The sequence below is a fragment of the Paroedura picta genome, chromosome 5 (assembly GCF_049243985.1).
Source record: "Paroedura picta isolate Pp20150507F chromosome 5, Ppicta_v3.0, whole genome shotgun sequence".
Lineage (NCBI taxonomy): Eukaryota > Metazoa > Chordata > Lepidosauria > Squamata > Gekkonidae > Paroedura > Paroedura picta.
The window spans coordinates 78,954,307-78,970,819 of record NC_135373.1 but is presented as its reverse complement, the minus strand read 5'-3'; the positions used below and the strand labels follow the sequence as shown (position 1 = coordinate 78,970,819).

At 41.9% G+C, this 16,513-nt stretch overlaps 1 protein-coding gene across 2 annotated transcripts in view; it reads right to left on the bottom strand.

The window, feature by feature from the left end:
- SLC16A7 (solute carrier family 16 member 7) overlaps positions 1-16,513 on the bottom strand; it is a 122,628-nt gene that overhangs the window by 13,905 nt on the left and 92,210 nt on the right. For both annotated transcript variants that reach the window (XM_077338660.1, XM_077338661.1), the window contains exons 3-4: positions 4,370-4,513; positions 1,308-2,120 (exon numbers count right to left, since the gene is read on the bottom strand). In XM_077338660.1, the coding sequence (XP_077194775.1) occupies positions 1,308-2,120; positions 4,370-4,513 (957 nt within the window). The remainder of the gene's footprint in view (positions 1-1,307; positions 2,121-4,369; positions 4,514-16,513) is intronic.

Below are 16,513 nucleotides of genomic sequence, written 5' to 3'. Positions count from 1 at the left end.
TAATGATTTCATTCTCAAAAGTTAAAGTAGTGCAAGTTAATGTCCCAGCTTTGCAAATGTTTGCACATTTGCTAGAATTGGAACCTGCAAGCAGGGTATATTAATACGAGTTGGACTAAGTCTTGAGGAACTCTAATGGATTTATACCACTCTTCTCTCCAGCTAGAAATTCAGCTAAGAAAGGAGATACTACAGGTTTCCTATAGTATATAAGCAGACCAAAATGAATTTCCCTGGCACTTCTGACCATATAGAACCTCCTCCTATCTTACAATAATATTCTCCCACAACTACTTGAGTAGAAGAGTTTCTCCCGCATTCTTTAGTGGAGTTATTAAAAAGCACAAAATGATTATTCAACAGCTGCAATGCAAGAAAAATTTAAGGTGACAGAAGACCCTGGAAGACATGATACCAACCTGTTGAATACCTCAACAGGGAATACCTCAACAGGGACATTTAGAGACTCCCGTTGATATAAGCAAAGGTAATATAGTTATTTCAGAAGCGATCAAAGCAACATTGTTTGGTTTGAGAATTAAGCAGTTATTTCCTTTGGTGATTTCTCTACTCATTATTGATCTGCTGTTCAACTCACACACGCACACAAATAAATATACGCAAGACATTCTAAAAACGTTGGGATCTTTTTTTTCTTTTGTTTCAAGTGCCATTGTCTCAGGCTAGTACAATGCCATCAAATATTCGGGAACAATCTGTAGTGTTAACAGTTAGAACATCCACAGTGATAAAAGTGAGAAGTCATTTTGCTTAAGGACAGTGAGGGAGGCTAAATGCTGAGAACATACAAAATTGGGTAGATCAACAAGTAGGAAGCTTGGAATATGATACACAGAGAAACAGAATTTAGGGAAGGGGGACCTGATGTGAAAGTGGGGGTGTGGGATGAGAGAAAGGCTGTGTACTGCTTGCTGAAAAGCAGCTGAGAATGATGATGACATTCTAATGGAAGATCAGTGCAGGTACACTGAAGAAAAGAACCTAAAAGAAACAATAGGGGTGAGTTGAGAAACCTGAAAGCTAGAGACACATAAGTTTGAAGTCTCATAAAGATTGGGGGGAAACACCTCTGCACAATGCCCAACAGCAGGAAGAACTATCTGTGATTGGCCAAAAGGAAAACTATAGAGAAAGATGGTTTAGATATAGGAGGGATTGGGCTATAGCTTGTAAAACAAAGAGATATGGCTCTGAATGATCTGAACAGGGAATTAACTTTCCCAGGCTGCAAATGAATGGATGCAAGTTTATAATATTAATAAAATAATCATAATTATCAAACTTACCTCCCAAAGGAGGACCCAAAAGAACAGGACAGCACTCCACGATTGTAACAAGTCCTACAGCACTGGAGAATCTTGTAGCACCAACAAGATCCATCAATGTCTCAAAAAGAACGCTGCTAACCATTCCAAATGCAAGTCCAAAAAGTACAGCATACACAACCAGGCCGGTATAATCTTTGGCCAGCGGGCACATGATGTGGCAGACTCCATTGTACATGACAGCAAAACTAAAAAAATATTGGATTTTGGGCCGGATGTATTTTGAGTTTGCAATGAGCCCCATTGATGGCCTAGCAAACATATCTACAAAAGCCAGGATAGAGAGTAAAAAAGCTGCTGAGTATTCATCAATCCCCTTGTGCTTGGCATAGGGAGCCAGGAACACAATTGGGGCAAAGAAGCCAAGAAACATGATCACATTTCCAGATAAATAAATGAGGAACCCTCTATGTCTGAAGAGGGATAAATCTAAGTATTTACTAAAAGTTTGCCAAACAGATTTCTTGTCATTTCTGTGCAAAGCAGAATCTTCTTTTGCCTTCTCCACATCTTTCTTTACAGCAGGAGCTTGTTTTGGTCCAACAGGCCTCATAAGTGACCCGGCCACGCAGCAGTTCAAAAGAAGACCTCCCAAAATAAGAAAGCTTCCCTTCCAGCCAAAAGCATTAAAAAGAAACTGATTAAGAGGTGCCAGAGTACTTAGGAAAACAGGACTTCCAGCCATGGCCAATCCATTAGCAATGGGACGCTTTTTGTAAAAATACTTGCCGATCATTGTCAAGGCAGGCTGCAAGTTCAAAGCTAAGCCCAAACCTAAAGAACAGTGAAAAGAACACAGCATTACTGCATTTAATACGTAAAATCTTTCTGCTATAATCAAGCAAAAATTATCTTCCTACTCAAACCCAAAATGTCACACGGTAATTCCCAAGACAGATAAAATAACCCATCAGCACTGCCAAATAAACTTGCTTTGCATGCTTTTTAATGTCACTGATATGCCACACAAAATTTCTGTCATTTCCCTCTATTGCAGTGCCATAAAGCGAAAGCTTTAGCAATGTTTGATCCATGTTACAGAGTGAAGGGGGAACAATGATATCAAGACCTTGAGCACACTGTTTCTGTATTTTACTAAGCCATAATCCAATTTGCTCTTGGTACATTTCACAGAAGTTATTAAATGTCACCTTCTCCACAAAAATGGCAGATTTTAGAAGTACAAAACCTGTCCCTTTAGTTTTACTTAGACTGGAATAGGCACACATAAAGTAATATCTTAACATACACGGACCATTACACAGAAAATGCTGTCCCCCACATAGCACTACAGCTCTTGAGAGTCTCCATGTTTACACAGACATTTCAGACTAGTCTATTGTTTTGCAGCAGAATCCAAGGAATTGGCCGTGATATGCATACCATCATCTGCCTATAGTAATCATATAGCCAAGTTATATTAGGTAACATTAGGTAAAATGTATTAGGTAAAATGAGGGATTAGCCCTCATCCTTTCATGTAATCTTAAGAAGCACTTTTCCCCTTCATCTCTGGACAGTACATTTTATGTTTTTGAAAATAAATAATATTTATGCATCAGTTACAGTGTTAATTAAGAGCTGGAATACTCTAGTAGATGGTCTGTTGAACTGCAGAGACTGTAATGTGATGGCACTGCAAAATGTACTAATGCTATCAAGGTATCTTCAATGACTTGCAGGACACATCTCATTCTTCCCCTCCTCAACTATTCCGCAAAGCCCCCAAAGTCTCTCATTCTTTACTGCATCCTTCTCTCCTTGCCCAACAAGCCAACCTACCCCCCATCCATTTTTCAGCTTTCCCTCATTCCTTCTGCCTAGCAGTGTCTGCCCAGGAACACTGTGGCCGAATTCCAAGATGGGGCCAGGCATACCATATAGGCCTCCAGTCTGGACCCAATTTTGTATTTCCAGTTATTGTGTGGTGTCAGCCACCAGGCCAAGCTGAGTTGCAGGGTGAGAAACGTACAAGAACTTGTGGGCGGGCACCTCATATTTTGTATCTCACTTTCCATACAATTTCATCTTTCCCTGCTTCTGGTATCATCCAATGAGCTTTGAGAGCAGAGTGGGGAACTGACCCTGGGTGACTGTGATCCTAGTCTGAAATTCTAACCATTAGACCAGTGGCCCCCAACCTGCGGGCCGCGGCCCTGTGCCGGGCCGTGAAGGCCATGGCGCCGGGCCGCGGCTCCCTCTCCCCGCCCCACCCCCCGCAGTAAAAAACTTCCCAGGCCGCAAGCTTGCGGCCCGGGAAGCTTCTTACTGCGGGAGGGCGGGGAGAGGGAATCAGGGCCGGGCCGCGCGGCCGTGTGGACGCGGCCCGATGCGCGGGCGTGGCCTGTGCGGGCGTGGCCTGCGGGTGCGGCCCGATGCGTGGGCGTGGCCCGCGGGGGCGCGGCCCGATAACCTTCCGGTCCCCAGCCTCAGAAACCATCTTTGGTGGTGTAAGTTAAAGGGTTCGTGGGCTTCCTTCAACAACAAAAATATCATATTGTGATAAGGTGGAAAAGCCTGAGTTCTTCAGCAAAGAAGAAAATACATTACTAAGGAAAATCTTGCCTCTGAGGGAAGGGGGGCCATCATAACTTTTAACATAAGAAGAGGCAACTGGGACTTTAATCAGAATTTGCATTCCTTCTATATCAGTTCTCTGCAACTAACATTGGCAGGATGGTATGATTAAAGGCTAAAAGAACCAATACAGTGATGCAGTACAAAATGGCTATAATAAATTCTGTCATGAGCCAATCAATTCCTGTGCTGTAATTACAGTGCAGTGCAGAAAGGATTATGCAAAGAGCATACGCCACAAGTTGAATTACCATCAAGATATCAGAAATTCAGATCATCTCCCGAGCATTTAAAGACCCAGCAGCATAATTTAAAGGAGAATTAAAATGGAAGGGTCTGGTTAGGCGCAATCCTAAACACAGCTATACATTTTCAAGTATAATGAACTCAAAAAGCTTAAAAGAGTTTGTCTCGGTCTAGGACTGCACGGTGAATCAGTCACTTACCTCCAATAACGCCTATGCATATGTAAAGCTCCATGACACTATTGCAGAAAGAAGAGGCAATCATTCCAGAGGAACACAGGATCCCTCCGGCTATCATAACGGACCTGCTTCCATATCTGTTCACTAAGACACTGCTTATGGGACCTGAAGGAAGAAAAAAGAACATAGGGTCAATTCTGGAAACATAAGTAATTAGGAGTTGGAAATATTTTCCATGATTGAGTCTAATGAAGATCTTTATATAGGCACATAAAAAACTTCCTTGTATTGAGCTCAGAAAGTTTCCCCCCCTCTTTAGCAGAAGAGTACTTCTCCAATAGAGATACACAAATGAGATAAAAATAAGAATACAGAAAATAGATTGTATTACACGCTATTTTTAGTGTGCATTTTTCAGACAGGTCCCCTTTGGCCATGTATTTTTCCAGATCTTTTTAAACCTAATATTGGTGCACTTTAATAAATAATTGTTTAAATTTTATATTGTTTTATAGCTCAACTTTTGAGTTCCTGACTTTGTTAAGGTTGGGTTTCTGTTCCCTTTTTGGTTTTGTCTTTTTCAGATGTCACAGATACCATTTTACCAAAAACCAGAAAATTCCTGCCACAGGCAATGATTTTATGGTGCATGCACATGTGAAGACAATGGGTATCAGGTCTATGGGCATCAGGCCATTTTACTAATCCTGCTTAACACTGAACTACGTTTTGGACCAGGATATTTGTAATTCCTGAAAAGAGCTGCTGAAAAGAGAACCAATAAAAAAAAAAATAATGAGATGTTGGGGTTTCGTACAAAGGCATCTCTAAATGACATTATAAGATCATTATGCAAGTGAAACACTTGAAGTGCATCAGAAATCTTCTGTACTTGTTTATTTTTAAGATAACTATTCTACTGAGTATATTATCATACTGAGATTTAAAGCATAAAACATAATATCTTTGCTGGGAAAGTGAGCCTGAACTCCTCAAGGCACCTTGATGCCATTCTTTTTCAATCTGTGCTGTGGACCAGATAGAAACTCACAGTATCAAGTCTGCTGATCCCACCTTTCTCAGAGATGGACTGGCATCTGGGGGTGGGCTGCAGAAAGATTCTTTAGAGCTATCAGGCAGACAGCCAATGCTGGGCCCCAGAGTCATCTTTGTTACCCATCCCTGAGGCACAAATGGTATTCCAGCTTAATGCTGAGAGCTAGACTAAAATCATAGCGTCATTTCATTTCTGAATTCATACAGCTGTGCAGTGCTACTCTATCAAGATATGGTATTTTTAAGAATTGGTACAGGCACACAACTTTGAAAATGTATCCTCATAAATAAAATTGTGTTTCAAAGAAAGTCCAGTTGATTATCTTATTTCAAATAATACTGTTTTGATACATCTGCAACAATTGTTAGCATTACCTACATACTTTATAATCTTCAGGTGTGCACAAAAGAAGGATAAATTATCAGGATAGAATTGTTGAACAAGTTTGGGAAGCTTTGCCCAATCCTGATTATACTGTTTTAGGACTTAATATTGTCATCAGTCTCAGTACTATAAATTCTAAATTACTACCCTCATCCTCAAAAAAGATAAAAGGAAACAATAGACACCTAACATTTAAAGGTAGCAATAAAAAAGAGTAGTGCAATAAAGTGAAATGCCAAGCACTGCATTTGGCTTCATAGAAAATCCATCTATAAGTTTTCTGCTATGTAAGTTTTCCATAATAAAAACATAATAAAGGGACACATTTTGCACTTTTTGGATGAGAAGCTAAGTGAAATAACAGCCAGTTCCCAATATCAAACCTCTCCTGACTATCAGAAATGATCAGTTTTAGTCAACTGCTCCCTTCTTGTAAGTGGAGTGGTGTGTTGAATCAATAGCATGTTCCAGTAGTTTTTTTGGGTTTTTTTTTGGGGGGGGGAAGTATATGCAAGAAAAGTTCCAGCAGCTTTGCAATATCAAGAACTGTGGATGGCAAGGTAGCTGTGGAGATATCCAATACTTCCTGTTTCCCATTTAGTAATGAATGCTTTTTGGAAAATGCATTTTAGCAGTTCATTTATCAGATTGAGAGTACAGGGAATTTGGGACATAAGGTCCACATACAAATAAATGCTATATACCAGTCTCAAAAGGTGACATATACATGGGGGCTTTTTTGTCATTTTCATCTGGACTATCAAGAAGAAAGAAAGAAAAACTAACACTGAGAAATGTTAAAACATTGCAACTGGGAATACCATTGCCTTGACTAGATGCACTTTTGTTGGCAGGGTGTAAACTTCAATACACTGAGTTCACTTTTAAACAATACAGTGATGGCTTAGTGTTGTTCACTTATTATTTTGTAGAACCTGGCTATATGTGTATACATCTGTTGAAGAAAGAGTGAATCAATACTGTATGAATGAAACTGAGGACCAATGCTTGAATAAATGCTAATAAGAATACAATTGATGGCTGGTTTAAGACCATAACAATAAAACTGAAAACCTGAAATATTGATAATACATTCAGCTGTACATGGATTGACAGTAATATGAGATTTATCCAAAACACATATAAGGAATCTTCAAATCTACACTATATAAAAATGGTACCTCTGTTCATTCTAGTGTGTGAACAAGGCTGGAGAGAGAGCTCTAAAAACACACAAAATCAAAACAGATATAAAATATTATTTAAGACTCCAACATTAAACTGAAATTCAACTAATAAATAGAAAGTATGCTTAAATTCTCTCACTTTCCATGTCTCCTGGTAACTGGATAACATGTTTAGATGCTGAAGGTGTCTTACTTTAAGAATCTAATATAATAGTAAAACCTCACGCCTGGATGCCAAATGTGTGAATAAATGCACACTTAAAACTGTGAACGTGTAACCAAGCTTTTGATGGACATGTGAAAATGTTATTTCATATTTAAGAATATCGGGATTTGTTTAAAAACAGTGCCCGCATTTTGCCCTAGCTCTTTAACACAAAATAATTTATTTTCTGTTGCCATGGGTACATTGTTGCTATTTTGGAATATATGCCTCTGATGCAAGCCTTTTTAAAAAAAAATATGACTGAGATATAAAATTTAGACTTAACTAGGAAAAGCATCTTAGAAGAAGAAGGGTTGGTTCTTATATGGTGCTTTTCACTGCCAGAAGGAGTCTCAAAGCAGCTTACAATCACCTTCCTTTTCTTCTCCTCACAACAGCCGTTCTGTGAGGTATGTGAGGCTGAGAGAGCCCTAATATTACTGCTTGGTCAGAACAGCTTCATCAGGACTGTGATAAGCCCAAGGTCACCCAGCTGGCTGCATGTGGGGGAGCAGGGAATCAAACCCGACTCATTTTACTACTACACCAAGCTTACACAGTCTTGAAAACATTCCATATTCAAAATGACTAGGATCACTTTTGAAATAGAAAATAACATTTATTGTGTTATTATCTTTTGTGTGTGTGTGTGTGTGTGTGTGTGTGTGTGAGAGAGAGAGAGAGAGAGAGAGAGAGAGAGAGAGAGAGAATGATTCTAAGAATATCTTCTTAGCTCATTGACTGCTGTTCATTGAAATATAAAATAAAAACCATAAGACATGCAAGTTATCAGGGCAATTATGAGGAAAATATCATTAAGGTGGCAAGAAGACCAAAACTTCTTTTATAAACAGCAACTGCCTATGACCCACTATGCATGACAGCCGCTATAGCGGGCACCTGCTGCGCCATTTCCCGTGCATGCCTGGAGGCAGATGTCCTGGTGTAGCGTGCACACATGCGCTTTGCACTGGGGCTGGGATGCCCGGGATGCTGCCCAGCAGTGGCAGCAACAGGGGGGGAGTGGGGAGGGGCCAGGCCCTCACCGCATGCGGACGGAGTGTGGCATGCCACTCTCCCACCATGGTGGGGGCAGGGGGATACCCCGGCTGGCTCCGCAGCTCCACGGAGCTCACAGGGGTGTGCAGTGTCCCTGTAGAGACACCATAGGTTGGGTGGGGCTGGGCTAAAAGGCCTATGCTACCAATTACGCACGGAATCGGCCCGGCCCAGCACCCACTGGCTTCTGCGGTATCCCAGGGACTGCAGAAGATCCCACATTCCCGTAATGCGGGCCTTCTGTGGGCCTAGGCTGGGCCATGCCTGCACTGGTGGTGGCTGCGTGCGTACTTGGGGATTTTCCCCAATGCCCTGATACCGTCAGCGCGGGTGTTCCAGCCCGTGCATAATGGGTCTTAGAGAGGCATAGATGTGTTCCGAGAACAGCTTGTAGAAGAATCCACCAAGAAACAATGTGCAAACATAGACTAAGTCCAAAACCTATTGGCATACTTATAGCATGCTTGTTCCACGCATGCAATAGAACTTGATGAGAGAACCCAGATAGAAAAATTAACTGTAGATTATTTGTTGTGCATCTAATTTATAATGTTTACCCTAGAAAATGTAAAACTATGGCATCTTAGAATAGACTATCACTGAACCTTTTTAATATGCTGTTGTTTTTCAAGCAGGGATCTTTCTATTATAATAGATTTAAAAAAATGCTATCAGCCATCTACAATTAAAATTGGTATTGTCTACTGTCTCACAATTCTGTCTTCTCATTTTACTTCATTTGTAGACAAGGAAGACCACCATGCCAGGTATGCATTTTTGCAAAGTATATATAATTTTTTTTCATGTTTTCCATAGTCTGTAAGATCAATAAAGGGCAGTAATACTCCAGCCTGAAAAAATGCTTGTTTTCATGAGAAATGCCTTGAAGTTGGCTACACTCTTTATGACATTTACTAGGAGATCAGGGGCATGTGAGAGATTCCCCACCCACCTCATTTCTTGTAACTCAGCTCAGGTTAATAATGTAGAATCGGTGGGTGGCTTCCACAAAACTTCAAAGAATGTTTAATGCTGTCCAAAAGAAACTTCTGTGCTTTCCAGGAAAACAATAAGGCTGCTGTTGAAACTAAATTTAAAAAAAGGTAAACTCTATCTAATGTAACTGTGAACTGGAAATAATAAGTATCTTATGGTGTTGTGTAAGATGATTCTGACAACTTGGGCTTTCCTAGGCCACATAAAGTCCTACTCTGAGGTTGTCTATTACTGAAACCAGGAATATCTGACAGACAGTCCTAAGCGTGGACATCCTTTGATTGTTCTGCATAATTTAGTCAAGATAAGACAAAATGTTTGGCCACAATTGCACTACTAAGGAAAAGAAAATGGTCATTATCTATCAATGGAATATTTCCTGTGACTGTCCCCTTTGATACTGGAAAGAGCATAGGATTCATATGGATGAACAGACACATGGGCCAGACTGGTGGGCTGGTAGGATACATACCACTGTAAAAACAAAAACAAAAAAACAACCATCACCAGAGATACTCCATACTACAAAATTTACATATGTCTTTTGAATGTGGTTATTAATTCCCAAGCATATATGCTCCAGACATGTGAAGAAGGGATGCCAACTCTGAGATGGGACATTTCTGGAAATTTGGGGGTGGAGCCTGGGGAAGGCAGGGTTAAAGGAAAGACCTCAGCAGGATATAATTCCATAGCGTTCCACACCTTCCAGCCATTTGCAATATCGGATGATCTCCGGGTCCCACCTTGAGGCTGGCAAATTTCTATATGAAATTCACTTTATTATGGAACCTAACCATTTGTGATTTGATCATTTCCTGTGGGAAATACACTGTGGGCACTGGGATCATCAGCAGGATTATAGTTACTCACCATTTGACCATTCCTGACAAACTAAAAAATGTACCTTGTTAGTTGTCTATGTTGCAAAATATATTTAGAATAATTAAGAACAGCTTAGTCCCACTCGCCGCCGATATAGCCGCCAGCCGCATGCCCGTGTGCCCTGGAGGAGCCGCCGCCGCCTACAGCCGCCAGCAGCCCGCCTCGCCACCGCCCCAGCTGCTCCAACGGCTGGGAGCCGGCTAAAGATGGCTCCCGTTGCCGCCCAGGGCCCTTCCGCCTTCTCACCGCTGCGCCGGCAGAAGCCTCGCCATGGCTCGCCATGTAGAGGGGGGGGCTGCGCTGCCTTCTCCCGGCCACTCCGCCGGGAGGTGGCTGAAGATGGCTGCCGTGGGGGAGCAGGGGCCCTGCCGCCTTCTCTCGCTCACTGCAGCGGCCTCGCGGCCTCACGATCGTTGCCCCGCCGCGGCTGCACTGCCACACGAGGCCGGACGCCGACCACCTCGCTGCCGAACTGCCACAAGGTAACGCTGTTTGCCACTTCGGGGAGGGTGGGGGGGCTAGAGCCGGCCTTCTCTCGCCCCCGGGAGCAGCCTCGCCGTTTGGCGCTTCGGGGAGGGTGGGGGGCCCGGAGCCGCCCTTCTCTCGGCCCCGGCAGTGGCCTCGCTGCGGTCAGGCCGCTCCTGGGGCCGAGCGAAGACCGGCTCCTAGCGCCCATTTTATTAACAAATAAAATGGGCTTTCTTTCTAGTTTTAATATAAATTGCTTCTATCCTGCTAATTGGGGAATCTTCCATTGGGTAAAACTGTTCTACAGGTAAAAGATTTTCAAAAACCGAAAAATTTGCCCCTTAGAAGGTGACCACTGGATCTAACACTCTAGATTCTACTAATCCATATTAGAAAATATTGGAGTACATTTATTTTGTTTCCTTTTGTAAGTAATGTAAGTAATGTTTTCTTTAGGTAAATAATAAACAGTTATTAGAGATGTATTTTTTAAGTAAACATTTTTTAAAAGCCCTTTACATAAATGTCCTTTATTTTATCTGATGCTCAGCAACAAATTATACTACCTTCTAAAATAGAACAATTTTATAAAATTCAATATTCCATTTAACCATTAATATTTATAAATTTAACAATATAACTATGATGGTAAGGACTAGTTGTGCAGCTGTCTGCATTCAGAAGCTTAAATAAAGCACAATATTTTCTTCCCATCCCTTTCCCCACATAAAGATTATGGTAGTGGCAGATCGGTTTGAAGAGCCCAGAGAAGAATAAAAGAAGATTTATTTGGCACAAAATCCATAACCTGCTGAGCTCACAGGTAGAATAACATTTGTCAGTCCAAATATATAAGGTACACACCATTAATTTATAAGGGACAGATAATCCAAGACACCAAAGTGCTCACTTTCCTACATATGTCTCATTAATTACTCATGCTGGTATCAAATATGTTTTCCTTATACTGTATCTCTCAAATAAGAATGCCAGAGCAGGCAGAATTTTGGGACTTGTACAAATCAGATTCAGAAACCACTGACTATTGATCAGCATATTATGAATATTTTCAAATCCAAATGTTATAAATTTGGATATTCATAATTTGTTCCTACAGAAAGCAGGAACATATTCCTCAGACAACCTAATTCCAAAAGTGAATTTGGTTCTGACTGTGGCCTGCTTGATGCTGCCTTGGTTTTGTCATGGGAGATGGGGACTGAAGTGAAACCTAATCATTTGATTGATGCCAGTCTGTACCTACAGAAATCAAACAGGTACAGACAACAGAAAACACCTTTCAAACTGATAAACACCATTCAAACTGATAGATGAATATAGCTGCTTTATAATCGCCTGCTGTCCATGTACTTCTGATTAATGCTCTACATGATGAAACAGTTTTCCCTCCTTGACCTACACTTAATTCCCAATCTGCCATTTATTGAATATATTTACTTAATATTTATGAATAAGTTTTAGGATTAGCAGGTTCAAAGATTAATTAGAGAGTAGATTAATAACGAATAGGTGTCAGGAATGCTTCCAGCAGAAAAGAATTTCTCTGGTGGGGTCCAATAACTAGGCAAGTACTGTGTCTGGTCACCACCCCATCACCTGATTCAGGATATACATGTATTTATTCACATATTTATGTTTGTATTTGCATTCTTATTTCACCTGTCCATTCAAGTATCGTGGCTATCTTTACAAGAACCCTGCTAGGTGGATTTATCCTGGGATAGTGACTACCCAGTCAGCTCACCAAGGATTTGAACCCAGGTTTTCCTGTTCTAAATCCAACTCTGTCAAGCCCATATATCATGAAAACCTAAAAACCAGAGGATAAATTTTAAATCATCCTCTGTTCAATCTATAGCATTTAGGAAAGCTCTGGTTTGCTATTTGAATGTTAAAATGTACCTGCATGAGTGTTAAGAACCTCAATCAGCAAATGTGAGATGCCTGGTGGCATTAATAAATGCTTCTCATTCAGGGCATAGACACTGATTTGGTTCCCCTTGCCTAGCATTTAACAGTGATTAATTCTATTCCCCAAGGGCCTGTGTGATTCTGTGAATCCAAGCTGCATTCAACCTTTCTGTACTAAAAATGTTTGTGAGGTTTCACCTAAACTTTATTGCAGGTGACCTGCACAGCAAAATGCTGCCACAAAAGATTATTCCTGCTGCAAATGAGATGACAAGCAAGGAAAAGCTTATAACTACTACTTCTTTACCCTTCAGGTAAAGCAAGTAACAATATAATGTTACCTTTAATAAAGCAACTCGGCCTCTTACTCTACGGATGTTACAAGTAAAATACTTACAATCTTTTGGAAATATTACCATTTCAAGTACTGGTGGAGTGCTCCTGTTTTCTCTTTTACTTGAGGAAACTTAAGTTGTGATCTGGCAAGATCTTTGGTTAAGTAGCTGCCCTGTAGGAGGCTGATTTTTAATAGATTATTACTGCCCTGATCCATTTGTCTGCTATAAAGGAATGATGAAAAACATACTTTATACCTTGACTGTTTGTAGTTTTACACATTTGAGGCATTTCTGAATGAACTTGTCACATGATACTTTTTTGTGTCAAAACTCCTCCCACTCAACATCAATGTCGACAATTCTTGTCCCTGATAATCCAGATGACAAATGGATCCCTATGTCAGCAAATTCCCAAGTCAAAGACCGTTTATGCACTGGGAACAACTGCCCCAGCTTCCATGCAAGAACATAAATCAGGGGTGGATAAGGTGCACCAGGCCAAATGCTCCCCCATGTGGGTACAAGGAAGAGGTGGGGCAACCTGCCATGACTAAAACTCCAGCCTGCAGCCTGGCATGAAACTTCCAGTGCATAAACGGTCAAACAGAGTATCCCTAGTTCTGACACTGTTAGCGGAACAGGATCCAAATCCACCATCCCCTGTGCCAAAACTGGTGTCAGACAAATTATTTTTACACGTGTCTCCTGCAGTCTAACCAGCACTTTATTTATCGAGTTGGTGGATAAAATTACAGGGGTCCTCATGCAAGGCATTTATCCTCTCAGCGGCATTGCCCTTATATCTACACATGAACTTCTTCAGTGTCCAGATGTCAGTGGACTCAAACAGGTCCATGATTGGTCAACCTTACCTGTTCTCAATCCCCTGAAAAAAAAATCTGTAACTAATTGGCCACTCCATTTGGTCAATACCTTTGCAACAGAGCCAATTTACCTACATGTTCAGAATGCATCAAGCATGCTGAATTTTTAAGCCCCGGACAGTGGTCTCTGGCCCCTGAAAAGGAATGTTGCCATCATCTGGTATAGAGAGGGAATAAAAGATATAGGAGACTTTGGTGTCTCCTTAGCGACTTATATATCTTTGCCAAGACATTGACTTTCTGAGTTTGTACATAGTTAATTTGTTATAGTCATTGGCCAGAGCGTATGTTTGTACATAATTCTGCTAATTCAGCTCTCAAAATTATAAAAAGTCAACCTTACTGGCTGAATCTTGAGCAGGTAAAGACTGTAATCCTTTATCTGATGGCGACCATTTTTCTTAGTCACATAGTCGAAGCAGTGAGCCCTCCATCACCTTATACCCATGCCCGTCATTATTAGGACCTGAAGAGGGTTGAACTACTAGAACATGCCCAGTTATAAGGTAAAGGTAAAGGTATCCCCTGTGCCAGCACTGAGTCATGTCTGACCCTTGGGGTGACACCCTCTAGCGTTTTCATGGCAAACTCAATACAGGGTGGTTTGGCATTCCCTTCCCCAGTCATTACCATTTACTCCCCAGCAAGCTGGGTACTCATTTTACCGACCTCGGAAGGATGGAAGGCTGAGTCAACCTTGAGCCGGCTGCTGGGACTGAACTCCCAGCCTCATGGTCAGAGCTTCAGACAGCATGTCGGCTGCCTTACCACCCTGCGCCACAAGAGGCTCTTACATGCCCAGTTATAGTCATGACCAAATTCCACCGGTTCATGGATTTTTATAACTTCTGAGATAAGAAAAACTATTTAGTGATGCCTCCTTGCCATGTCCGATTAGAGAGGAAGTAGTCCCCAATGCAGAGGTTTCAGATGTAATCATGTCCATGGTACTGCCCCTGTTAATCACCAGCCAAGACCTCAGTAGAGCCAACAAAAAGAACTAGGGTCAAAAAAGTGCACTTTTCTTTGTTTACATACATGTACATACACTTGTTTACATACACTTCTCCTGAAATTGATTTGCCTTGTCATGGTCAGAAGAAATCCTTGTTAGAAGGGTATTTATCAATTTCCCTAAACGTATCAATTCCCTAGTGGGAACTAAGAGGCCATCTATCCATCCATCCATCCATCCATCCATCCACTTAGTTAGTTAGTTAGTTAGTTAGTTAGCAACTATTTTAAAACTGACTTGGAGCCCATGGCCCCAGTTCTTCCAGGTATCAGTAGACATTTTGGGTTTTACACTCCTCAGGTCTTTGCCATGAATCAAGAATGTTATCTAGGCAAGGTTATCTAGGCAAGGTAGGAATGCACTTTCCACTGTGTGAACAGAGGCATCATGGTTTATATCATAAAGACGCTTGGTGGTGAAAAGTAGCCAAAAAGTAATGCCCTTAAATGGAAGTGTTGTTACATGAATGCAAGCCTGAGGTACTGTTTAGGAATGTGAAGATATGCCTCCAAGTAAGTTAGGAATCAGGTAATCATTCCTCTGGATAGCCTGCGAGATGGTGTGCCGTGCTTCCATTCTGATTTCCATGGGACTAGGAAAAGAACAGATCATATTCCCATGTAATGATGATGGGGTAGAACCTGTTGTCCCTATGCCCAGGAGATGCTATGTAGTCTCAGCACTGTGAGCTGGACATTGCCAGAGCTCTGTGCTTACTACCTGGGTTGGCTGTGCTATTGCACACAATTCCATTCTTCCCTGGACCGTTATGTACAGCTGCTTGCACAATAACCACTGTGCCATTGTTTTAGGTGCAGGTTTGTGATGTCCATGGTGGTTTCCTTCCCTCCCTGCTTTTACTGAACAGGGGTAAGGGATACCTGTTAAGGTAATTCCTTCAGCCTTTCCCCCCTTCCTGCTCCTTCTGAGCCAGGATAAGGAACACTCACCATTGTAGGGTCTATCTCAGCCATTTCCTCCCCAGGTCTCTCCTGTAATGGCCTGGCTGCCACACTCATTGGGGCTTGCTGAATTAAAATACTTCATTCTGAGGAGGAAAAGCCAACTCTGAGGTCTTGGCTGATGATCAGGCAGATAGTAAATCCCCTGGAACCCAGAAGACTGCTTCACCAGGGTGTTGTAACTCAGTGGTCCCCAACCTTTTTATCACCGGGGACTACTCAACGCCGGGGACCACTCACCAGGGACCACTCAACGCCTTTTACTGAGGCCCGGTGGGGGGGGTAGTTTACTCCTCTACTCTCAACCACTGCCCTAACGCTCTCTGATCGCTATGGCAATGTTTAAACATCCCTTCAAAATAAGATACAGACATGCCACAACAATTAACATAAGGAACATTTTATTTTCATGGAAATTTTAACTCAATAACACAATGACAAATCAATGGGAACCCTGAGCTTGTTTCTCTGCAACGAGATAGTCCCATCTGGGAGTGATGGGAGACACTGACACCCGAAGTGTGTTGTAAAGGGCCGGGGAGGATGAAATAAGGGGCCGGGGGGGGGGAGAAGGCATCCTTCGGGGCCCACCTCCGATTAGTCGAAGGACCACACGTGGTCCACAGCCCACAGGTTGGGGATCGCTACTGTAACTCACTCTTTCCAGTGCATCAGTCTTGCTATGACTGGGGCTGGGTTCCTGTGGCCTGCCTCTCCTTTCAGTCTTTTCCATCCAAGGTACTGTCTCCTCACCCATGTTTGATACTGGGGTGTAGTGTGAGCCATCGCTACA